The sequence below is a fragment of the Erithacus rubecula genome (genome assembly GCF_903797595.1).
Source record: "Erithacus rubecula genome assembly, chromosome: 1".
Taxonomy (NCBI): domain Eukaryota; kingdom Metazoa; phylum Chordata; class Aves; order Passeriformes; family Muscicapidae; genus Erithacus; species Erithacus rubecula.
Genome location: NC_136658.1, coordinates 75734526 through 75760619, shown reverse-complemented (window position 1 = coordinate 75760619; position 26094 = coordinate 75734526). Strand labels below are relative to the sequence as shown.

At 39.7% G+C, this 26094-nt stretch overlaps 1 protein-coding gene across 1 annotated transcript in view; it reads right to left on the bottom strand.

The window, feature by feature from the left end:
• The window catches only part of FLT1 (fms related receptor tyrosine kinase 1), a 104305-nt gene that overhangs the window by 59825 nt on the left and 18386 nt on the right, over positions 1–26094 (bottom strand). Inside the window, exons 4-10 of the mRNA XM_079298341.1 lie at positions 20869–20993; positions 15498–15660; positions 15275–15411; positions 13553–13727; positions 11529–11646; positions 9481–9650; positions 8918–9077 (exon numbers count right to left, since the gene is read on the bottom strand). Coding sequence (XP_079154467.1) covers positions 8918–9077; positions 9481–9650; positions 11529–11646; positions 13553–13727; positions 15275–15411; positions 15498–15660; positions 20869–20993 — 1048 coding nt within the window. The remainder of the gene's footprint in view (positions 1–8917; positions 9078–9480; positions 9651–11528; positions 11647–13552; positions 13728–15274; positions 15412–15497; positions 15661–20868; positions 20994–26094) is intronic.

The following is a 26094-nucleotide window of genomic DNA, read 5'->3' as shown; positions in this document are numbered from 1 at the left end:
CCTGCTGTGCGGTGCCCTGAGATGGATAGCACAGGGCTGGTACAGCCACGTGTCCTTGGGAATATTGAGTCAATTTGAAGCAGGAAACAGAGAGGAAAAATAGTAGCAAGGAGCATGTAAAAGGTTTGTAAAACGTGCTTTATGGGAGTGGGGGATGGAGAACATGTGCTGGACCCCTGCCAGCTTTGTCTATGCGTGTGATTCTATGATTCTAAGAGGCTATGGGTGCAGGTGCTCCTGCTCTAGGTCAAAACTAACTGGTTAGAGTTTGAAATACTAGCAAAAATGCAGCTGGGAGCTCATCCCAAACACCTCCCCCATTGGTGGAGCTAGGAGGAAAACCACAGGCGGCAGGAACTGGATGTATCTTACATTATTTATGGTTCATTTGTTTATTTATATTTATTTATTTAGGATCAGGTACCTGATGTCCCAAAAGCCTCATTCTCCTGGGGGGTATTCTTTGAAAAGGGTAGGGTAGATGGCATTTACAGCTTTGTTGTGTACTTCCATGACTTTATTGAAAAAGGAAGCATTTGATATTACCTTTGAATTTGCACGTTGCCTTTCTTGTTGTTACTGATACGCAGCCAGATAAATGGATGGTGTTTCCCTTTCAGACTCATCCTTTCCAAACATTATGACTTGCCCTTAGTAACTCCAGTTTGCTGCCTGGAAAGCTGATTGATCTGATCTATCTTAAAAGAAGCAGCCAGATCAACAGTAATATTACCTACCCCAACTTTCAGTATTTCATCAGCCCACACTCAGATTTCCACAGGAAAAAAATCACTTCTATAACTGCACACCTGAGAACCCTGCAACAACAGTTACTTGCAACAAAAAATGCAGATAACTGAGGCTGAGAGTGGCCAAAAGCCCCCATTTTGCTTCCAGCTTCTTTGCCATTACTTGAAACCACTGGCCACCAGGGAACATAACAGCATTTGAAAGTAATTTTTCAGGTGTCTATGCATACTGGAGTTATCTGAAATTTTCTCACCTTGGCTTATCAGAAAATTATATTTTGCTTCTTGATCCTCAATTTTCTGCTTCACACTGCTTAGCATTCTTCATGGATACAGAAAGCCATCATATTTCAGCCAAATCTATCTTCCTTCCTCGTTATACAACTCTTTTCCTTCCTTTTCTAAACTGTGTTCACTCTCATCTCCCATGAAACCACTATAATTCAATTTCTACTTTCTCTGTGCTAAAAGCAAAAATCATGTCCTGCACAGAGAAGCAGGATGTTGGCTGAAACTATAGAATTATCACATGAGATTTCCACAAGCACCTATAAATTCTTTTAGGGGAAAAAAGCGTTTGATTTTGAGAGTCTGTAATACTGCAAGGAAGAGGGTCTTGAAATTTGGTTGAGCAGTCAGAATCCTACAGAGAAAGTCCACAAAACCTTCACATACAATGTCTACTCTTGCACTCAGTTGTTTCTTTCTTTTTATTTCCAATTTATGTTCACTATAAATAAAGACCAAGATATTGTTCAAACCCTTGTAGTGCAAGTTATTTTCCTCGCGCAACTCACTTCTAACAGCTCACTTAACTTCTAGACATAACCTTACATCTATAACATTCCCAGATCCATGCATCCACAACTCCTTCCTTCTCAGAATGCCAAAATTCCTCTTCTTTCCTGTGCTGTCCTAACTGGATCCTCTAGGTTCTAGAAAGGAGTAACCCTTTAGTGGCCTATTTGCACAGTCCTTCATACTGCCTGTGATGCTGACAAGCTGGAGCACAGCTCTCAACCTTTCCATTTTCCAGTGACTAGCAAAGGAGACAGAGGAGCTGTTGATCCATTGAAGTTGTGTTTTTCAAGACAATCTGTTTTCAACTTCTCTTCAAGTAGGGGTCTGGGAGCAACTCTGGGCTGACTTGAGCGAGGGACTGAAGGGCAGGCAGAAAACAAAGAAGGGATGAGAAAGAATGGAGGGAAACATTTTCAAGGAGAGAGGGGAGTTGATTAGAGGGAAAACAGGAAGAGAAAATACTGACAGGCATGGATGTAAGACCAAGGATCCATCTACCCCATATCCTGTCCCAACAATGACCATATGCAGATGGTTGGGGATGAGTAAGAGTGGGACTAACTTCAGATATTTCCTTCTCATACTCCTCCAGTCACCAATTATTATCAGGAACTTCCCACAATATAGACTGTTTTTACACTTCTCTTCCAAGACTGTAGAAAATTTTCAAACCCACAAAATCTTTTGACAAGAAGATTCACAGTTATGCTATCCACTGCATGAGAAGTTATATCCTTTTTCAGTTTCAAATTCTGCTCCTCCTGTCTTCATCTAATGGTCACTATCTCTTGAACTGGAGAAGATATACACAACTGATCCTCAGATGTGTGTACTTCACAAGTCTGTAAGTCTCTATCCTGTAGCTCCCAAGTCACATCTTTTTCAGTCTGCAAGTCTTGATCTCCCTCCTCCCTCATCCCTGACACATTCCTCTCATTCTCTGAAATCCCTTTGATCCATTTTGATGCTATTCCTGGTGTACCTCCCAGTTTGGCTGCATCCTTTGAAATGAAAGGGTCAGAAATGCTCATAGCATAAAAGACATGTATAATTTATGGATTTGTTGAGTTATCATGCTATTCTGTACTGTGGTATTTATTTATTTCCTCATATTTCCTAACACTTGATTTTCTTTTTGAGCTGCTCATGGTGGTGTTCACTCTCACAAACCCATCTATCACAGCACTCAGACCTCTCTTTTTTGCAGTAATGATCAGCCAACAGCTTTTTAAAGTGCATTTTACATATGAAAGAAAGGTTGGGGTTTTTTTCCTGTGTATATCATGTGCATTTATCTTCAGTGAATTTCACCTACCCCTTTTTCACTCAGATACGCAGATTCACAGAGTTCTGCATTGCAATCAGCCCCTCATCCTTACAAATCTGAATAACTTGTCATCATCAGCAAACACTATCACCTCCTTACCACCTTTCCAAGTTATTTCTGAGCATGTTGACAAGTACAGACCCCAGCACCAGCTCCTGAAAAACTTCATTAATCACCTCCCTATGCTGCGAGAACTGGTTGTTCCCTCTTAACCTCTGTTTTCTATTTTTTAGCTGAATATTTTTTTCTGAGCACGATCCCACCTCACACGCCTGTTCAAAGCCTTCTGCAAAGGCTTTTTGAAAGGCATACACACAAAAGCAAAGAGGATGCTAACTAAAGTTTGTATATTTTTGTAAAAGGTGTACTCGCTCCAGCAATAGCACTCCATTCATAATCGCTCCTGAGCACACACAGAGTTTGACCTGGTGCCTTCCTCTGGCCAGGAGCCCCTGCTAGTGCAGGAGCAGGCTCTGGCCACGGGCTGGGACACCCCACTGGCTCAGACCCCGCCAGCCTGCGGGGCCTCGCTCACGTCCCGCCTGTCACACGCTTTATTTCCTATGGGCTGGGCCACGCCGGGTAAAACACCCAGCAGAAACATCCCACCACCTACGTGACCCTCGAGTGGTTTTCCTTAAGGCTGGGTGTCAGACTGCACATGCTAAAGCCAAGAGACCACCCTGTGAAGGCAACAAGAGGAAAAAAATAGAAGCTGGGAAAAAAATAAAAGGAGGAGCAAGTGAAAAAAGCCTTGAGAATAAAAGTGTGATACTAAGCAGAGTATCCCTGACCCTCTGGATCTTGCTGTGCTTCTTAAGTTTGAAGATTGACCAGTGAAAAAATAAATAATACAATGCTTCTTGTTTTAATTTCTTTAAAAATTTTGTTTAAACTTATTTGGAAACTAGCAATATCGAAACTTGAAAGCTTAAGGTTTTGATTCAGCTAAGACCCCTAATTAAGTAATTTATACTTCCAGAATAAATTAATCTATGTGTAACCCTGTGGACAGACTGGGGCAAACTGTACTTGGTATAAAGCATGAATTTGTCAAGCTTATGTAACCATATGGATGTGCCAGATCTGATTCAAATGGCATTGTGCAAACAAAAAATTCAAAAGATATTTTAAAATTCCATAGTAGTAACTGAAAACAAGAATATAGCTCTACTCCGGGGAAAGAATATGTTCACTGGCTTTTGGCTCCCATTGAAAGTGCAGAATGAGATATTTGAGCATATTGCTTATTCAGGCTGAAGCAGATCAGATGCTGTTTCACTCCTCTCTTTCCTTTGGCTTCAAGTTCCCTGGAAGTCCATGCTGCTGCAATGTACACTCATGACAGCTCCTCTGCATTTTTAAAGGTTGTGTAAAAAACCACAGGGTTTGACTTCATTTGCACTAGTCTACTTCCCCAACCACACCAAAATAAGGGAATAGCTAGTATGACTTTTTGTGTACCTGTAGGTACCTTTACATTATTAGATTGCTGTAAAATTATTTTCTTTTAGCACAGGGTGAAGGGCACAAAGGCCACCAGCCAGATCCTCAGCCAGTGTGGATGTAGAGCTGAGGATCCAGTCACACATCAAATTAAACAAAGGCATTTTAGAACTACCTGTTTGTTGATGGCATCTGACCTACTTATACCAGCTCCAAAGACTCAGACCTTCCCTTCCTGAAAATACAAGGTGGCAGGGGAAACAAAACCAGTCACTGTGGACAAGCTAACGGACATCAATGCTTGCGGACATCCAACAGCTAAATTTGGTGGTTTAGTACATTCCTAATTAAGTACAATTTACATTTGTTCTTTACTTGTTCATTCTACATACCTTGCTGAATTTCCAAATCTGGTTTCCCCTCGTCATCTACTCAAGCATATCCTAATGTTTCTGCCTTTCAATCCCTCATTAATACCCTGACGTAAACAATGCAGAAATGCAGTTAAACTGATATGTACACATGGCCTGCCTCTTTTTCAGTGAAGCTGCTGGGAGTCTGGCCATGCACTGCCATTATGATAGTTTCAGTCTTTCTGTATCTCTGCAGAAGTTTCAAGGAACTTCTCTAGTTTTTTTCCTTCCAGACACCTCATGTATTCATTCCTCCATCTCCAATCCCACCCTTGGCTGGTTTTACCACCAAGGAGAGTTCATACCTTGCCACTCTAGTCAGGAGAGCAGAGAATCATGTACCAATTATCCCAATTACTTGTTTTTGTAAGCAACTACTTAATATCACATATGCTACATTTCTCTTTCTCCCTCAACCAAACACATGCAGAGAAAAAAATAAACAAAGCCAAAAAACATAGATTGGTGTCATGGAAGGGTTGTAAAATAATAATATAACATTCAGTTTGATGCTAAACAAAGCTGATAGCTCAGGAGGAGGGAGGCAGTAAGATGATGGGAGACTTGAAACACCCGTGGTTAAATCTGAGTGTTGTTACTGTCTGCAGTTTCTGAATGGTCAGTCAGTCAAACCCTGGGCAGAGGTTGAAGATCTGTCTTGAACTGCCCTCACAGAAATGTCCAGAGAGAGAAACTGGCCCCAAAGAACACTGCACAGCTGCTGAGCAAGCCAGTGCTTCCAGTGGCAATAGCAGTATCCCACTTGCCTTTCTTGGTGATTCCTGCCAGATCAGTGGAAAAGAAACAAAATCTACTGAAGAGACTCGGGTCAAGAACCACTAACATCAAGCACGTTCCTGGCATGCAGATGTTTGTTCTGCAGCCTCAGAACTGATCTGTTTTAGGTGCATCCCAGCCTGCCTGGAGACCCTCAGCAAGCCCTGCTGCTGCCTGCCCCATACACCTCTGAGACAACCCCGTTGAGACAAATTCAGGATGGAGAGGATGGCCACAGAACACCTGGAAATGTGTCAGTACAGAGCAGCAGCATACACTGCAGCAAGATAGCCCTGGAAAAGCAGTTTCTCAACCATTTAAGAAAGATTATTATTTTTTAAAAATTACTTTTATTTTGGATTGTATTTTCTACTGTCTTTTGGCTGGTATCTCTAAATTTTACAGCTATGCATAAGCTTAAAAAAACCCCAGGACATTGTTTTTTTTGCCCAGACATATTTCCTTGAATCTTCTATGTTTCCTTGTTTGCGTGAACATCAGAAGAGAATCTTTCCACCTACACATCTAGTTATCTAGCTAGCTACCAAAAGGTTGACTAATAGCAAGAGTTGATTTAAGCAAAGTAGTTGTAACAGAAAACAAACAACAGGGCATTTTTAATGATGTTGGTCTTTCCACATTTCAAAAATTCACATTTGTTGAGCAATTTTACCAATTTGCTACAAGGAAACGATGGAAATTATTTTATTAGGCCAGTCTCATGTTACTGGCCTGAGTAAAGTAGAGTGAAGAGTTATGCAAATTGATTGTATCAATCAGAAAGCATTAAATTGTATCTGCATTTAAAAGCAATGGAATTCTTTGAGGTATTTTTATATTTTTGTAACTGAAATACTGCTTGGAAAATAAAGTGAAAGAAGTGTCCACACAACCTAATGATTACTATTAAAGGCAATTAAAGTCCTTCAGAAATAAAAGCATCTCACTTAGGCAGCCAATCCCCAGTTTGCAGTGCTCCAGTGGTGTGAAGTTAAGCACACATTCAAATATTGGAGCAAACAGGTCTTGGAGCCAACAGTGCACTGCAAGGTCTTTTTATTCAGAGTGCACACTCTGTCCTATGGATGGGACTCAGGAATCTCTTGAGAATCTCTACTACCTTACACTGAAGGGCAACCTGTGGGGATTTATTGACTTGAAGTACAAGGTAGATCTATGTACTGAAACAAGCAATACCTGAGCACAAATAGAGCAACAATTCAGTATGGGAAACATAATGTTGGGCAGATAAATACAAAAAAATAATGTCATGGCAGAACAAGATATGTTTCTTATCTACTGCACTAGGTACATGCACATTAAATCTGTTATTTAGGCAAGCCACTCATCACACAGAGAGGGAAGAAAAATGGATTAGGTGGGATTAAAGGGTTTTCTAGTTCTTCAGGGGGAGCACCTGAACCTGCACAGGCATCAGCCTGAGGAAGGTGTGCCAGCTGCTGAGGTACTCCACTCTGCTCCCTCTCTGGAGCAAGAGAGAAAATGTAATTACTCAGGTATTTCCACCTCTCTGCAATAGTTAATTGTCATATTATTCAGAAGGAGCCATCCCACTCATTTTAGGCAAAGCATTAAACATGGTGTTCTCCAGACTTCTTCAATGAGTATTTAAAGGAGAAGGAAAGGGAGAGGGTTAAAGGGAATTGTCACAGAACAATTATGCAGGCAATTTGGAAGCCAGTCTGGAAACAACATTGTAACAGAGCCAATAGCTGATTCAAATTGTTACATTTCTCCTTTGATCACCTGCTCAAGCACACGGCTAATTAGCATTTAATGGAGTCTACAGTTCAGCACATTACTGAACACCTGTGTGCAGATGTTAATTCCTCTTTCTGATGACAGGCTCTCCTGTGCTGGAGTGCAGACCTGAGCTTACTAACAGAAGGAAATATCTGACAAAAGATGAGCACCAGCTCAACTCTCAAGGAAGAACCAACTGTTTCTTCAGTGCTGCACTGGATTTCAATCCAGAGTATTCATAGTTTTATAAACTCTTGAAAGCAACTAAAAGAATGAAAATTTTCAGATATGCCTTTCTCAAGGTTTGTCTAGTTAAAAGTTGTTGCGATTTCTCTTCTCTTACATCTATGAGCAAAAAAAAATTTTGCAACTTGCCCTTGTAAGGTTACATATCAGACAAAGGAAATGCAGCTCTCACCTGTCCTTGAAATGGAGAATTTCAGGTAATACCTATTCCAGCAAGAGGAGAGATTGCTAGTGCCACCTCTTGGTGAGAAGGGCACAGAAAGACAGCCATTAGCATAATCCCAAAGACATAGAAGGAAAAATAACATGTGCTTCTAGGATGTGCTGATCACCCTCTCACTGATATCAAAGCACTTACAAGAATCCTTAGTTTGAAATACTTAGTATTGAGACCCTTATTATTAAATGCATATTTAGTACTGAGATGTCATATTTAGTTGAAGGAAGTGTCCTGTACCCTTGCAATTAAGCATGTACTTAAATATTTGCCTGGTGCTAAATTCTATTTCTATGAAAGTGTTAAAAAAGTGAAATCCTGTGGAATGTGATTATTCTTCTGCTGAAACTGAGAAAATGTTGTGTCTCAAACTTGTTAGGTTTTAAAATATCTTCATTGGGTGTGATCCAAATACCTTGCCTGTTTGAACCCTCCAATAGCATCTTAATGATAATGCTGTTGTGGAGGTTGAGTGTTAATCATTAAGTTTGTGCCAGATTTCATGAAGCAGGAAGAGCTGTGGATAAGTGAGCCAACACAAACTCCTAATCATATGAAACAAAGTTCAAAAGAAAACTAAAATGTAAAAAGAGGATTAGTTGAGCACCACATCAGCGTCAAGGATGCTTGCATGGTGCCATTTATTCTTTACCCTGTTTAAATATCATCTGGAGAATGATTGGCACATTTAGCTTGCTGAACTGAATCTGTGACTAAACATATCACAGGACAGATCTGACCTTCATAATGGAAGAAGTTTCTACAATGTTTTCTGTTGATTTTGAGAGAAGCTACACGTAGGATTCACTGTGAATGGAAAAAAGCATGGAGGAAAACTTCTCCATGTGAAAGCGTGTGAACTTGGCAAGACATTGTCTCCTCTCATAAAAATGCAAAAGCAGTTATCCCTTCTGGACCAATATTGCATGCATGAATAGTAGTGAACTGTAAATAAACCCAAATAGCAATACCAAATAACCACTCTGCCCTCCATTTTCAAATATGATAGTGAACAGCTTCCATTGTGGCAACATGTTCACTGAAAAATTTGTTGATAAAAAGTAGGTAATTTCTATTAACTAGGTAATGTTTACAGCAAGTTTTATGCTTGTAAAAAATATTTAAGCGCAATAGTAAAAGAAGACATACTAAATAAAAGCAAAAGATGTTGTCCTACCTTGTTTTGGAATGGTTTTGTTTACAGGGATACCACATCCAAGTAATTTTAGGTGGTGGAATACCATACACAGTGCATGTCAGAACTTGTTTGCTGCCTAGTAAATGCAGATTGGGATCAGGGAATGATGACACGGCCTTTTCGTAGATCTGTGGTTTCACTGGAAAGGGTAAAAATTGGAAAGGAATTAAAGCCCACTAATTTCCAATGTATTTCACTATTATAAATATGCTGCATTCTTGCAGTGTGAGTAACAAGAAAAATACCCAGGAGAACAAAGAAAAACAGCAGTCCTAAGTCAAGTCAGAGGAGTGTTTAGTAACACATTTAAGTCATCAGGAGCAAGTATGTGACTGTGGAGGACAGAAATACTTCTAATGAAAACCAGTGACCATCTTCTGGTTCAAAGATGGTCTTTCACCCTACATATGAGGCTTGGGTTTGGGTCCATGAAATCAGTAAGAAAACCTGCAATGCCCTGATGCGTGCAAGATTGGTGACAATCCAGCTGAAAGAAAACTGAATATGTGCAGGAGAAGCATGGGAACATGTTGCAAACTTACCATTTACAGTAAGAGTGACTGTAAGATTCTTTGACAAGTTCCACTGTCGAATGCTCAATATTATGGTGTAGTTTCCAGCATCCTCCTCAGCAACATCCTTGATGACTAAGGAATAGTCTTTAACCACATACCGGGCACATTTTTCAGCAGCAGGTAGACCATCTTTTAACCTGTTTCATGGAATTCCAGAAATCAAAATTCTGAAAAATATTTCTGCTTAAACCACCCATGTCACATCATATTCCTCAGTCTTTGGGAAGGGATTGGATTTCCAGTTTGAGATTCTGTTTACCAGAGGCTTGTCTTTTCCTTTCAAATAAGATTGATGATATTTGTAAACCACTTTAGAGAGCACTATTCAGTATATTAAAATTGGTAAGAGTCTGATGGGGCTCTGTGGTATTTGAGATTTGCTGAAAATTGCAACTCTGTCTCTGAAGATCCCAGTTGTCCATGTCTATGACCGCCATTTAGTCTAAAAGAACCATTTTAGCTTAGAGTTGGTCTCAGAAATAAAGGTTGCATCATCTTGCACTGGCCATTTCTCTATGACCTCAGAATACATCCTGGGACAAAGTATTACAGTACTCTAAGCACAGCTGTGATTTGAGGAAGAGGAAGAGTAAGTAGATTAGATAAGCACTTCAGAATCAGATATCCTGCTATCAAGGGAATGTTTCTAAAGATAACAGAAAATCAACATAGAAAGTACTAACTGTTGTTCATACACTGATTCCTGAAGCTAAAGATTTTTCTTCAAAGTCTAAGATACAGTGTAAAGTGCATTTTAACAAGCTGCAAGGAGGCTAACATGGTGTTAGTAATACTCATTAAGATGATGGATTTGATCTAAATGATTCACAGCTTTTAGTAAGTTTTTCCAGAAAACTCTCACTGTTATTAGAGAAGCACTAAAATTTGGTCAAAGGACATACGGATTTAGGCATTTCACTGTATGTGTATTTTACAGAAACACAGAATAGCTGCAGTTGAAAAGGCCTTTAGAAGTCATTTAGTCTAATGTCCTACACAAAGCAAAGTCAGAAGGTTGCCCAAGACCATTTTCAGTATGGTTTTGTGCATCTCCAAGAATAGACTCCACCACCACCCCATCTATTCCAATGTTTGACCAATCTCAATTTTAAATTGAAAAAACAAAAAAAATTAGTTAAAATGTTTGGAGATGTTTTTAGTTCAGAAGCTTTGTATGTGTATAGTTTAGTCAATAAACCCAAACACTGGAGAAACAGAAAATGATGTGTAAATGGCTGGTATCAGTGTCACACTCACCCCTTAGTTTTCCACATGAAGCCATAAGTGTAGAGGTTTTGCAAAATAAGATAACATTTTGGAGCAAAATTAATTCCTGGCTGTAACATTAACTCCCACTGTTCATGTATGTATGGTTTGTTTTCTTAATCAGTCTTGTATTGGACCCTTTGTTAAAGTGCAATTAATTGAGCCAGAGCTCTTGGTGTTTAAAATTATTTTAACAAGAAAACCCTTGAGATCATGAATAGATAACATTGTTGAATATGAAAGTGGTCTGGGTCAATAAAAAAAACCAAACCTGTTCCAAAAATACATGAGACAAAATGAATGATCCAGTGAATGCTTTGCTGAAGTAGATCTATGACCTGCAGATCACTGCATAATAGAACCAACTTCCTTTTTTTTTGCAGTAGTGCATGTCTGTATGACTCAATCACTTATTTTAATGAAAACCTTTTTTTCTTTCTCTTACTTTGAAAAACAAGTTCAGATTTCATATCTAGGTCTGAGTGAAGCTGGATGCAACACTTCAGTCAAGGCTGGTAGAGATATTTAGCTGTAGAGCATCCATTAATTTCAAGAGGAAACATATCCAACCAATTTGAGGATCTCAGCTATAAACTTTCCGTATCTCCTTTCTCGCACTTGTGAAATGGAGGCAATGTTCTCATAAATTGTTAGAACCCCAGGCAGCTCTGAAACTTTAAAAAAATCCTCCCCAACTCTATCATAAAAAGAGGTCCAGCATGCACATGTAGAAGTAACTGTTGTCCTACCATATAACCTCTGGAGAGGGAAATGCCTTCACTTTCATAGACAAACGATAGGATTTTCTTCCAGCTACAGCCTCCAGTGCAGTTTTCCTTCGATGTTTCAAGTTAATGAACATTTTATCTTAAACAAAATAAAGAAGTGTTTTGTGTTACTGATTTTCATCCTGCAAAAAGAGTAGCTCTACTCAAGCAAATATGACTCCAAATAAAAATTATCTTTAGTAAGTTTGATGGTCCCACATGTTAACAGCAAGAATAGAGCCTAATCTCCTAGAGATCTATAAAACAGAAAAGAATAGCACAAATATACAAGAAAATGAGATGCAGTTCCCAGGACATGAATCTACTTGGAGAAGATACACTCTAGCCAAATTCACATTGTGCTCCAGCCAGAAAACAAGGCACAAATGATAAAGTGGTCTGTAGTACGTGGGAGTCTGAACTGAGGATGATCAGATGACCTTTCCATTCCTACAGGCCAAGAATCAATCAATGTTCCAAAAGAAAATATTTTGCCAGAGAGGATTTAAGGGACCTTCAGAGACTTAGCAGAAGGCAGAAACTTTCTGTATCATTGGTAAACAGCTGTTTCATCAAACAAACAGATCTCTGTCACTTCACTGGAATAATATCAACCTGCTGGAATTTGTTCCAGTTGCTCTGCCCCATATCTCCAACTCTCTGCCAAGTTGAGGCAACAACAGATAAAATTCATACAATACATCGGAAAATATCTCTTTCTCCCCTGCCAACTTGTACAAAATAAAACATTCAAAGTATAAAAAATATTTGAGTGTCCTTTTGATGGTATGTATGGTGAAATATTTATTTACATTGTGAACTGCATAAGGATGATGAATATATATTAAACAAGTTCAACATTTAATCACATTCACCACATACATTGAAAAGAATATGCACAGGACGAATAAGTAGTTTAATTTCACAAGTCAAGTTACAAAAATGCAGCCTTGATTCTGCAAACCTTTATTCACAAAGGTTTATGGATATCCTGTAGATGGGGCTGCTTATGTGAATGCAGGCTGACTTCAACAGCCCCAGCTTCTCTGTCTCTAATTTTAATCTCCAACTTCTCTAATTTTAATTTTAATCTAAACCTCAGTTTCTGATAGATACAGTTTATCTGTCAGAAGACACAGTAAGTGGTTATTATGATTCATGCTATGCTCCAAGTGTCTTATTCCAAAGCGTAAATAGAGAAAATGGGCTGAAATTCTCTCTAAGAATACCTACACAGGGTGCTTAGTCCACACTTCCAGATAGGAGAGAAAAGATACACCATACACCACTGAAAATATGTAACAAATCCATATTCTGACCATGAGCCATCTTTTGTGGAGGACACCCACAAGCCACTTGGTGCTCCAAACATCAATGGTACTCTGAAGATCCTGAATAGATTCAATTGTAACAGGAGGTCCCAAAGTAAATCACTTTCCAAAGAGTCTCAATGCAAAAGAGTCCTTATTCATAGACATTTGAAGTAATTTGAGAAATTTCCAGATTTCACAGGAGGCCCAGACAAACCATGGTCAAGGGTCATGCTGTAAAACCAAATTATTTGCATCTTTTGAACGGTCTACCAGCTCCATGTAGAGTTAGGATATTTATTTCTTCTTTATTTTTTCATAGAAAGAAATGCATAAGTACCATAGAAGAGGAAGTGGCATTCTTCTATTTAAATTATGTGTGTACCTTTTTTTTCCCCCAAAACTAGAGTTTCCTGATTGAATCTGCTAGAACTGAGGACAGCGCCATCACAATATTTAGCAGACAAAAGCAATGAAATTGAACTCAAACATGTCTATTGCCAACAGTACAAAACAGCCATGGAAGAAGTGACATGTTTTCCTGCCTGGAGCACCTCTCTCCCTTGTTTACCATTTTCTGCCCCTGATGAATGTGCTACAAATTCGCTTCCACCTCATGTCACGATGTAAAGCTACCACATGACTGAGCTTGGTGCATGAGCAGTGAGTGTTCTACAAGCATGCCCCACCTCTTACCATAAACAATGACAGTTGTGTTGACAGCCTTGATGGACGGCCCGCTCTTCACGTGGCAGGTGTACTGGCCTTTGTCCATATCCCGCACTCTGTCCACAACCAGGATGCTGTAGAAAACGTTGGCCTCTGAGTTCTTCTGGTCGATACGCTGCGTTACAGAACCTCTTCTCCTCGTCTATAAAAGCCAAAGAAATGAACAAGAAAGAGCTTAATCAAACCAATATTCATCGTTATGAGGATTTTTATTTTTCTGTCCTGCCAACATAACTTAACTTAAAAAAAAAAATAAATCCCAGATGGCTTTGTACAGCACAGATGAGCAAAAGATGCTTAACATTTCTGGAGGGCCAACAGTAAAACATATAAGCAACCTTATAGGGCAATTCGGCCCTGCCTTCACCCAAGTTGTCATGTCATCCAAGCTAGTACTTTCCAGAGGAAGATCCCCTCTTTTTGTATAGCCTGCCATATCAACATGCCCAGCTCCCCACTGCCATTGTCCAGCACTGCTCCTAAAAATCTCTGAAGCCATGATATGAGGAGCAGCACATAGTTTGGTGGCTGGATTCAGTGCCATAGGAAGCAGACACAAGAAGAAAAGGACATTAACACAAGGAGGGGAGAATCCTGGAAGCGCTACAGACGGAAAAGGGACTAGATTTGGCAAGGGAATAGCAGGGTGGAACTGAAGATAATGTGACTCTGAGGAGTTATTTCCTGCAACTCCCCCTCAGCATTTGGCCTCAAAGTTTATTTAACCCAGGACATTGTTGATGTCGTATAAACACTGAGCACCCTTCAGTTACCAACTAAATAAAAACAAAGCACAATTTCACAACTGTGGTGCCCAGATAGGGCTTGGTAGGGCAGCAACAAGCAATATAATATATTTGGAGCATTTCTTGTTGCTAAGTTGTTTATTTCTGAGATGAAAAAATGCCAGGGAAAATGGCTACAGTAAGCAATAAATAATTGCATTAATCTTCCCTATATAATGCAATCATAATTTCAGCCTGTGATTAGATACAATGAGTGACATAATAAATGATCTTGACTTGAATCACCAGCATAAATCAAACTGACATGAAAGGAATGGGAGTTGTAAACCTTAAGCTAATGTCAAATTTCTTATCAGTTTTACACGGACTCCCTGGCAGTTATTCTGTAAGTGACAAATATTTATGAGGATGCTCCCAATGTGGGAGGCAGAGAAGCACATTCAAGATCATTCCTGTAGTTGTCAAAACAAGAGGATTGTTCGTGTGACACTTAACAAATGAGATTTTGGCTAGCTAAATCAAAATATCTTTTCTAAACATGCTTGAATTGGGTGCCTGACTGTCTGCCAGTCTTTGAAATGAATGTGTTGAGAAGACAGCCTCGCTGAAAACTTTTTTGTCACAAGAGAGAGCCGCTGCCTGGGACAGGGTGATAAATTTCTCTTGTTTCATCAGGTCGAAAAGAAGCTCACAAAAATGAAACAATTCTAGCATTTGCTCGTGATTATGCAATATATCCAGAGCACACTGTGTAAACATGTTTACTTATGAAATTAAGCATCAGAAGGAAAAAAAAGAAACCTTAAGAGACAAGTCAGCAAGGGTCAAAAAGATGGAATGCAAACAACGGCAAGCATTCTGAAGCAGAATTCCTCCCGGGATGCTAGATGCAGCATGATCTGTGGGAAACCTCTGGTTTCTTCTTTCCAGCCACAGCACTCACCTCTCCAGGGTAAGTCCATGTCATCTGCACTCTGGTGTTCCAGGCTGCAGTGACAGTGCAGTTAATCGCCAGGCTGTCTCCCTTCAGCAGCTTGACAAGACGTGGGGTGCTTAGCTGGACATCAAAAATTGTGTTGGCTGCGTGTGACAAAGAGGGAGAACAATTAGCAATGCCAGCAGGGCAGGGTTTTTTTTGACATGTGGGGAGTGGGAATGCCACCTACTCTCTCTGTGTGTTAGGTACTTGGTGCTGTATGTGTGCCCACCAACAGTCGTCTCACAGCTCAGGAGCCCGATGAATTTGTAAGTTGCCTTAGGTATTCTGAAGCCTTGCATGCTGTCCCAGATTATTGTTTTGCCATCAGGAATTAGGGTTTCTCGTGGAATCTGGAAGTGCCAGACATACATCATAAAGACAGCTCATCCACATGTCTATTCTCTAATCAAAGCAGCCTGGTAAAAAAGGAATGGGGAAAAAAGCACCCAAAAAAAATGCCAATCAACATGAAAAGGATGGCATTTAATGATGTGGGTTTTTCAAGTCACATTTTCATCACAAAATAGAGGAAAAACCTTTGTGAAGAATGAGAGTGTTGCATTCATTTCTAGGATTTCATTATTTACAGCAGGATGTAATTTATGACACAATAGATTGACACTACCATTAGCTTCAGCACTTGGGCTGCTATTCTGTTGACTTCTGGTTGGCAGCTAAAGTGCTCATCTCCAGGAACCTTTGCAATTAAGTATCCTGATTTCACCACAGAGAAACAAATACACACTTTTCAATGGAGATTGCAAATAAACTTCATTTACTGTCATTTTGCAGCTTTAAGAAATTCCTGCCAGGATTCAATTCTATGCATTTATTTTGCCCAAAAAATTTAAAAAACAAAAAAAAAAAAATTATTGCCATTTGGGATCAAACATTCACTTTGTCAGCAATAGAAGTTGTCTTTCACATTATGATCCTTTGCACTTTAAGCCCCATTTTAATAAAGTGGCAGAAAACCCTGTAAAAGTAAATCTTAACACAGCCATTGAAAATCAGACAAAACCTCTTGTTTTCAGATCATGCTATTTTGTAAACCTTATTGATGGATTAAATGTCATAATTTGGATAGCACAGAGATCAGCCATGAGTACAAAGCCTGGATATGACTCTACTTTGATAACATCCGTTTTAATGGTAAAAATAAGATACTTTTAAACATGGTGCAGAGCAGAGTTTAAATGAATTAGGGTCATAAAGAAAGACCCCTGGATCAACTAAGCACCTTGCAGCCCATCACTTCCTACTGTGCACCAGTCTCACTGTGTCCCTTCATCTCTTTCTTCCCCTTTATTTGAGCAGAGGACTCATGTGTTGGACAGCTCTTTCCTTCCTACAAGCAAAGCCAGCATGGGTGGCTGTCAGGGGCTGGGGGAAGCATGACTGTCTGTCTCTTTCCCATGTGGTACAGCTTCTCTCTACAACGTGGCACCCTCGAGATCACACTCACCCTCGAGATCACATTCACTCATCTCGTGCCATTTCCTCCTAAATAACTAAGTACACGATGAATCAAATGAGCAATAAATACAGAGCACAAAATGACGTGGTAGAATTCCTTATCTTTACAGCAGTTGATAAGATGCTATAATAAGCATGCAAATCACAGGGAAGTGTGTGTACCACACACACAAGTAAAGCCCATTACATTACAGCCTGCTGGCTACTATTCAACAATATCTTGCTCTCTACAAGCCTTGTCCCCATTCCTGCTCTAAAAAAAAAAAACCAAAAAAAACCAAAACCAAAACAAACAAAAAAAAAATTCTACTTTGGTTTAACTAATTCATAGTTATGTTTTCAAGAGCTTCAATTGGATTTATTCTCTTGCTGCTTTGGTGGAAACCAAACTATTTCTGAACATATTTCTGTATAGGTTTTCATGAAGAAAATGAAGCCAGAGAATCAGAGCCTTCCCAGACTGGTATTTCGCAGGGAATGCAGTCACTGCACATTACTTAATTGGTGTATGACTGACTTATTAGCCTTAGTTCAGGAATACAAAAGTAACCAAAACACTCAAAGACTCCTATTTTGCAACTTGCAATTTTGTGAGTTGTGTGGGCATCCACTAAGCTTACTTATCCTGGAGACAAATCTTTGCTCATCTGACACCTCTCAAAACCACTTTTTCATATAACTTTTTTGCAGCTCTGAGACTAAGTTGTTCTGCTCTGTCACCTGTGAAAGCATAACACAATACTAAGTTACTCGAAGGAAAACTTCAGAAAACTGAGGTCTCTGACTAACAAAAGACCACTGTGACACAGTTGCTCTCTGACCAGATCTCAAGGTGAAAAACACAAGATGCTGCAACAAGTCCCTTTTGGAGGGTGGAAATACCAGGGCTTTGTCTCAGATGAGAAGATGGATGGAGGCTGGGTGCTGGCCTTGTTAAAAATCTTGGCCACTTGGTCATCACAGACAGAAGTAGAAAACCTATGAAGAAACCCTGTGCTCTTCGCTGTGACACTGAGACTCCCACTGAAGCAGAGGATAAATTCAGTCACAATAATAGCTTTCAGATGAGAACCAGCAGTGAGTCAGAGGCATTCAAAGAATCAGCTTGTTGCGACGGCTGCAGTAAACATGGAATTTATTGTCTACATACTAATCTGTGTGAACCGTATCACTGTGGTTCCCAGTGCATTCTTGGCCTTTTACCTTCTTTGTACTCTGTTTCAAGTACAGCTATTTTTGGTATAGGCTCTGCCTCCTTCTTTGCTCAATCTATGTTTTTGGTACCTGGTGGCATTAGCACAGTACAGTCACATACTGTGCATGTGCATGATCAAGAGTTATAGTCAAGCTGTGGTTCCCCACACCTCCAAAGGCAGTTTGTATTGGAAAGAGACAACTCAAAGTTTAATAAAAATGTACATTAGAATCTTGAATGCTTGTCTTTTCTTTCATGTTTCCCCTTCCACCCATTTGGGAAGGATGAGGTGGCATTATTAAGAATTTGGATTGTCCGGGTATGTCATTCAAAACATCCCTTGGGGTTTTTCCACTTTTTCTTCCTTGTACTGAAGCTTGTTTACTTCTATTCCTATGAATACCATTGTTCTTATGATAGAGAATCCAAAAGGGTTCTCAATAAACAGATGGATTAAATAATTGTATCAAAAGGTGATACTTTCTCAATTTATCAAGATAAGAACAGATGAAGAGGTAAGAGAAGTGCACAGCTTATTTGCAACAAGGTTTATCTTATTTTATTGATCCTCAGTGTGGCTGCCGGAATCATGTTGATAGGAATGATGGTTTCAGAGGCTCAGAATATCTAACTATTAAGCATTAGGTCAAAACTATTCTTCATATGATAAGGAAAAGGCCATCAGCTGCTGCAAATAAAGGTTATACTGGGACCTGAAGGCTGAATTTGAAATAAGAGTTAAAAGCTTTATTCCCATTTCCCAGCCCATGTTTTATCAGCTACTTGATTTTTTAAGACCCCCCCTTCTATGTTGTATGCGATTGCCATGCTATAAAATACAACTTGCACAGATGTTCAGCCTGAAAATGAAAGCAAACTAGTATCTAAAAAGGTTCAACTAAGGTAAAAGATGAAATTTGAGTAAAAAAAAAATTTGTAGTGTTGAAGATGGATAATAAACCTTACTCACATTGGTCCACTAAAGCTAAGAACTAGCACTGCAAACAAGCAAATGCTGGAGGCAGTGCTAGTGCAGCTGTAGGGAGTCCTTCCAGAAGAGAGAGATTATTAAAAATATTTTGTGTTTGTAGTTCCTGGCAATATAGAAGGCAGAACCTAATGACACTAAAGCTGGGATTTTCTTTTCAGTTCCAGAGGACTGCATTATGGGGATTATTCCTTCATCACTGATGGAAAGCACAAAATAGCTCTTGCCATTTCTCCAGCAGTAGTATGCCTGCAGCTGTGGAATGCATTTAACACATCTCTTAATTATTGTGAGTAAAACCTTGCTGGAATCTTCATATAAGGGTGTCATAGAAGATAAATAAAGTAAGATATGATGTAATGCATTGTAGCTTACATGCTTCAGGAAATTCTAGGATTAATTAGGGAACACATTTATTTTTCCTGGAATGCAAAACATGTAAGCAACCAATCCTTTTTTTCAAGACTTGGCCCCACCTCCTCCTTCTCCTTCTGAGAATATTACATCTGGTTTTGATGGTGCAAAGTGCCTTACATTACAAGCCCAAACTAAAGGCAAGTTGGTATGAAAAAAAGAGGGTAGCTATGTTTCAATCTTCTCCAAATAAGGAAAATTTTTAAAATATTGTTTAATGAGAGAAACTTGACAGGAATTTTCTCAGCTAGAAATCTAATACACTTAGATTTCAGATGCAACACTACCCAAATAAATTCCCACTTTACAACACCCCTTCTATAGAATGTTAAGTGTCACTTGCTTTTGACTCTACTGTCACACAACTGTGTATGTGTTTGTGTGTGTTTGTGTGTGTGTGTGTACTTACACACATAGGGTAATGCCCTGGGTCAGATAACTTTATTTTCATTGCATTTTGTTCTCTTTCAAGGGATTTGACAGGTGAAAACCAAGCAGCAAAATCAATATTCATATAGGCAAAGCAGAACTTGAAAGAACTGATAAAATGTGTTGTTGGTATAAAACTCTGCAGTCAAAGAGTAATCAAAGACTTGTGTTATACTAGATAAGCATCTTACAGTGGTATTGTTTGGGAATTGCATTTTAGTCTATAAAGAGACAAACCTCTTTTTCTTTTAACAGTGATGAGCTTTCATTGCCACTATGTACAAGACTCTATTTAGAAATAAAGCTTGTTTGCCACCTCCACCTAATTTTTAATTTAAAAAAATAAAGGTAACATTAAAAAATGCCCCATTCTCTGTCTTCATACCAGGTACTTTACTACATACACATGGTTCAGTTAGCTGTCCACATAACTCTTAAGGCACCTAGGAGACTAATGTTTCCCCAAAATATGGAAATATCTTTCCTCTCCCCCGGCTAAAACTAGTCCCACGACATCAAACTTTGCAGTCTCCCTGCAAAGATTCCCCACAAAGAAAAGCCATCCCTTGTCTAAGTGAGCTCATATGTAAAAGGAAGCAGCAACGTTTCTGGTGGGAGTGAGGTAGGGCAAAGGCTTGCAAAGATCCTTGTACAGGCACAGCAAGTCTCCAGGGACTCACCGGCTATTCCAGAGGACAGAAGAGGAAAAGGGAGGAAGGGCAGGGGAAGAGGTGGGAGGAAATCTCTTCTCCTAACAAGAAATTCCTTCCTGGGCTTAAGAAACCTTTGCCAGAGAGGATTTAATAAAGTAGCATGAAAAGTTGAAGTTTCTTCAGAAAATTCCCATCCTTTATAGGAGATTTGATGAAGCCCTTCTGTGTGACACAAAATTAATCCTCCGGGGTTGAAATATTTCTGATCACACTGACACCCAGAAACGTTGCAAAAGAAATATTAATTTGTTAACATATTTCAAAAGCATTACAATAGCTGTAAATAAGCAAACAAAAACTTCATCCACAGTAACACTTTCACAGCATGCATGGATAGAGGTACCTTTTTTAAAGTAACAGCAATGTCTGGTGCTGTGACTCTGCATGGAATGATCATTTCTCTTCCTACAGCCATGTTTATTACTTTAGGTATATCACTGTGCATCTCTACAAATGGATTGCTTGTATCTGCAAAAAAAGAGAAATAAAGGTTAATGTGTGACATCTTAAGGCAGTGTATGGGAATTGTAATGTTGCATACAGACTCAAAAAACAGATTAGCCCTGTCCATAATGAAAGTTAAACAAAGTCCTGAAATCAATCTTCCATTTGCTTTTGTCTAAACATGTTCATCAAATTGTTATTAAGTATTTGAAGATACATTTATCATTTAGTATCTGTATCAGTACTTGGAAATCTTTAAATTTCAGGACAGTTGAAATACATTTTTTCCTTTACAGCAACACCTCTACTGCTGAGATAGAATCTACTGTGTTTATCCAGCTGTATTTTCATCTCTGAGAATGTGGACCAGAGAGAGTTAATTCTTCTCCCCCTTCCCACTATCACAATACCTATGTGTCTCTTTTTTTATGTGACAAGGTAAATGAAAATGCCAGGAAAACATTAATTCCTCTTGACTCAAAACTAAAGCTTGGCAGAGTAATTGACCGTCCCTTGAACAATCCCTTTAACAAAGGGCTTTGTCATAAATAGCTTGCGCTGGGAACAGGGAACATTGCTGCCGCTATTGTTCGGACCACTTAACAAAGAGGGGCTCAGGCCACAGGCTCTGGCTCCAAATCTTCTTTGCAGGTGTTCAGATCTGAAGTTTCGGCTTGACTCACATCAGAGATAGACTACCTCCAAATTCACATAAGGTTTGGTTTTTAACTCCTAAAAAAACCAGAACATTAAGATCTTAATTCTGTGCTTATCTACAGCTCTAATGTTTTTTCAGGCAAATCCCATTATTTCCACTCAGTCAAAAATCTTAGAAATAACAATGGAAATCTTTCTTGGATAAGAAATTAGTAAAGTTAGCAAGAACCAATTCCTTATAAAACCTCTAACTGCAACACTTGATTCAAGTGTTCTGGCCCCAAACTTCTGTGTGTTGACCTATGATCACTCAAGTAGTTCTTCAAGTAAGTTACTTTTGCTTGTCTTTCAAAAGTATGATATGCACTTCCCAGGGTCATCAAACTGCTCTGCCCCTAGAATCCTCTTTTCTTACTATATGCAATAATATTTTTGTTTGAGACATCAAAAAGGAAGAGAAACAGATTCTGCTCTACTTAATATTGGTGAGAATCCTAAGGCAGAGGATCTCAAATGTACTCCAGGATACAGAAAAAGTTTTACTGAAGTGGTTTAATGAAACTGTTATACAAACTTTCTGAAATGAAAGCCACAAAGTATTATTTAATAATAGGTATTAAATGTCCACTGAGACAGTGAAAGGAACTTATGAGTAATAGAGGATGCGTATGTAATAAAAAATGCCCTGAGGACTTGTTAGGCTGACGTTTCCTCTGCAGTAGATTCAAGGAAAGACCAAGAATGAACCTGTTTGTAGCACAGGGAAAAGAACCTTTTTTGTTTCAGGGACTGCAGCCACAGAAGAGGTCACCTGCCCCTCAACATCACCAGACAAACCAATTTACTACTCCCCAAAGACTCATTTGTCTTTGTCACAAAATCAAGAGCTTCTGCCCAAAACCAGCAAGCTTTGCAAAGTGGTTTCCTGTACCATAATCTCCAGATCATTGTCAGTGTGAGGAAGAGCTGCTCTGGGGCTGTCTGCAGACAGAGTATCACCACTGACTGATGCCAATATCGGGGCAGTGGGGGCTGTGCAGCCCAGACCTCGCAGGATTCCTGCCTGTCCAAAGGCAGGGACAGGAAACCAGCATCAAACACCATGTTTGGCTTTTCTTTCTTCCTCTTCGGTGGAAACGCACGTCCCCGCCTGGAGAACGGCGCTGTCCAGAAGTGTCCTGGTGGCTCTGGCTGCCCTTGGTGGGCTCCCAGGCTCAGTCACAGCCTCTCTGGTAGCACAGCCCCGTGCCTGTGCGCCAGGGCGCCGCCGTGCCCCCGCTATTCGCGTGCAGAGCTCCCATTGACATCACCGGGGACTTCCGCCGTGGGCCAGAGGGCAATCGATGGCCCCGAGTGCTCCAAATGTCTTCCTGCTTTTGATTAAAAGAAATACGCATCGTGCTTCCTAGCACAGTTTTGTTTTCATAATGAGCATGGAGGCTTTTCCTGACTCCCTTTGATTTTATTCTGCTTCCATCTTAAAGGTCATAACGGGATGGATACTCTTGGTGACTCAAGATCGGATCCTGGCGCGGGCTTTACCAGCCTGGATCAGGCAAAGCTGAACACACAGCAGCGCCAGGGCAGGTCATGCCACCCTGGAAGGGCTTGCCAACAACATGGAATTCTTCTGTCCCCCCACCAATAGCTTTCCTTGCCTTTTTTTCTTTTCCTATTTCCTTCCCATCACAACCCCAGATACTGCCATTAGCTCCCACTACATTTCCTCTCAATTTCTTCCTGAGGGGAGGTAAATGAACCTTCCCCACATAGCTGGTTCACAGCTCTGAACATGACCAAATTTCCCACCAGTGGTCTTTTGGGCCAGCTCCATTCAATTCTATGCTCAGAAAGCTCTCGATGTAAAAGGAACATCACAGACTGACCTATCTTCAAAACCACATCCAGGTTACATATCCAGCTTCTTTGGGATTTGGAATGGAAAATCTAAGGGAGTGGACATTGTTTTTATGAATTATTGATTTGGGTTGTTGGTTTATTTTGGTTTTTTCTTTCTTCCTCAGAAATGCCTGTGAGGTTAGCAAAATGAAAGCTGGACAGCCAGAATATTTATGTATGTTAAAGGCTACTTTAAAAATCAGTTAATGTATTTTTAAATTATACCTAGAATGAATTACTGTGTGCTGGGTTGACTGTGTTCCTTAAGATATCTCTCAGTTACAATCAACATGAAACCACAAAGAGCACTCATGAAATCACAAAATCCATGAAGGTCATTTGCTATATTGTTAAAGAGCATAAATAGCAGCTTTTTTGCTAAGCTGGTTGGCAGCCAGATAAAAACTCGATAAGAGACTTAGCACAAGCAATATTATGTCTGGTATCAGTAACCTGTCTAGGCTATTTATGGGGTTTGCACAAACAATTAAATTAGCCAACACTGAAATGCCAAATTCAGAAAAGATGGAGAGGGCTTTTCTTTCCACAAGCTCCAGCTACTGTTCTTGGGTTTGTTTTGTTTTTAATAATCTGAGCTATGTAAGTTAGAGGACTTACACATACATTTGCAAGAAGAATAGTCTCTGCAGGAAAATCTAAGCTCCCTGAAATCTCTAAAAGCTAACTCTCTGAAGTTTCTCCAAAATGCCTACTTACACTTGACTCATCCTTAAGATTCTTTTCAGGCTAAAAGAGGTGAAATATTTTCATCACATTCACATAATTTTCCCTCATGCATGTGAAAAGCACCACAGCCTCTAGTAAAGAACAGACACACAGACTTCATTGAAGTTTATGGGCCAATTGCCACATTCCCTTTCTATTGAAAGGATTAAACCTCCTCAACTTAATTTATCCCAGATAAATTACTGGGGCTGTTCAGAAGTCATTCCAAAAGAATCTTGCACACCAAGAGTCATTCCAGCCTCACTTGCACATCCAGAATACAGACATTTCTCACCAAGCTAGGAGCCAAACTCTTAGTGTTGTGCCTGGTGAGAAAAGGGGAATTTTGCAAAGGGATTCATCTGAACTGTTTTAGACATCTGCTTTACCATGAAATTAATCATGCCCTAGGAAATGTGTCTGTTGAACTGGCTAATTTCCTTAAAGAAGAACAATCCCATTTTGTATGTCTTATTCCAGAAGAAAGGTTGTTCCACTCTTGAGTCATCTTACCTGTAAAATAACACTCTTTAAATACAGAGTATGTCTAAACCTTGAAAGAAAACCTGTGACATAAATAATTCCCAGTCTTTTTTGGTTTTTTTTTTTCTTTTACCTGGACTTAGATGATTATTAATTTATATCTAGAGCACATCCAGACACAAAGAATTTCTAATACAATTGTACAATGATTTTCAGGCAAGATTGGTTTGCTTTCCTTTGAGACTAGTTCTACTATGCTACCATCAACACAGGACCATGACACAAATAAAACACAGTTAAAAAATCTTCAGGAAAAGTAGTCACATTATCCAGGAAATCCACAATGGAGCTATTACCACATTCAGCAAGCAATCCCTAGAAAGGCTAACGGGTATTAGAAGTGCTCTTTCAGACGTATTCCTGCAGGATGGCTCATCCTGGAAAGTTTCAGCAGGGGCTATGAGCCTTGGGGAGGGAGAAGGACCGTGGAGAGGTGAGGGCAGAGAGTGCCAAAGTGTCTGCCCCTGCTCTGCTCGGTGTCCTCGATACGGAGCCCATGCGCGCGCAATGACAAAAGCACGGCAATTATCGGCCATTGACGTCAGCAAGTCCTAGAGGTCTCTGTTTTGTAACAGGAACCTCATTAGAAACTAAAAATGTGTCCGCATACTTGATACAGCTGCAACATAGTTTAATTCCAACGAGTTTCCTCTTCATAACAGAAGCGCTATCATAGTATTGACTCCGACGGTGTAAGCCAAAACCGCACTGCTCATGTGTTAAAACTGTGCCAAAAGCAAAGACAAAAAAGGGAGAGGAAGAGTTTCCCAGGCCTTAGCAGGTTCCTTTATCAGGGTGTTATTTGTAAATAAGAAGAAAAAGGAAAAAGAAGAAAAATCTCCCTTTCTGTTAGGTCTCAGGGTGTTTTGTCTTACTGCTTTTTTTTTAACCTGCTGCATTATTTTGATTTTGTTACTTGTGATCTAGAGTTTTGCAGAAGTCTTTAGACACCCTCCATGTTCTCCAACAATAGTATCTTTAGGATTACAGGAGTCAATCCATTCAAGACAAATCTTAAATTCATGTCAGCTCTGGGTCTGGATCCAGCTATCTGTCAGCAGCAGGACCTCCCAGGCAGATGCCCAGGAAGTTCTAAAACACTGCAGAACTTGCCGCATACAACTTTAGAGCTCAGAACCCCAGATATTTTGGGATTTCAAAGGGTTACATTTTGAACAATTCCCTAATGATAAAGCCCTTCATTTGGGAGTGCTGAGCCCAAGACACACATCAAACCAAAGACATACAACTAGTGGACATGTTTGATATTCTATGCACTGGTGAGCACAAGTACTCTCAG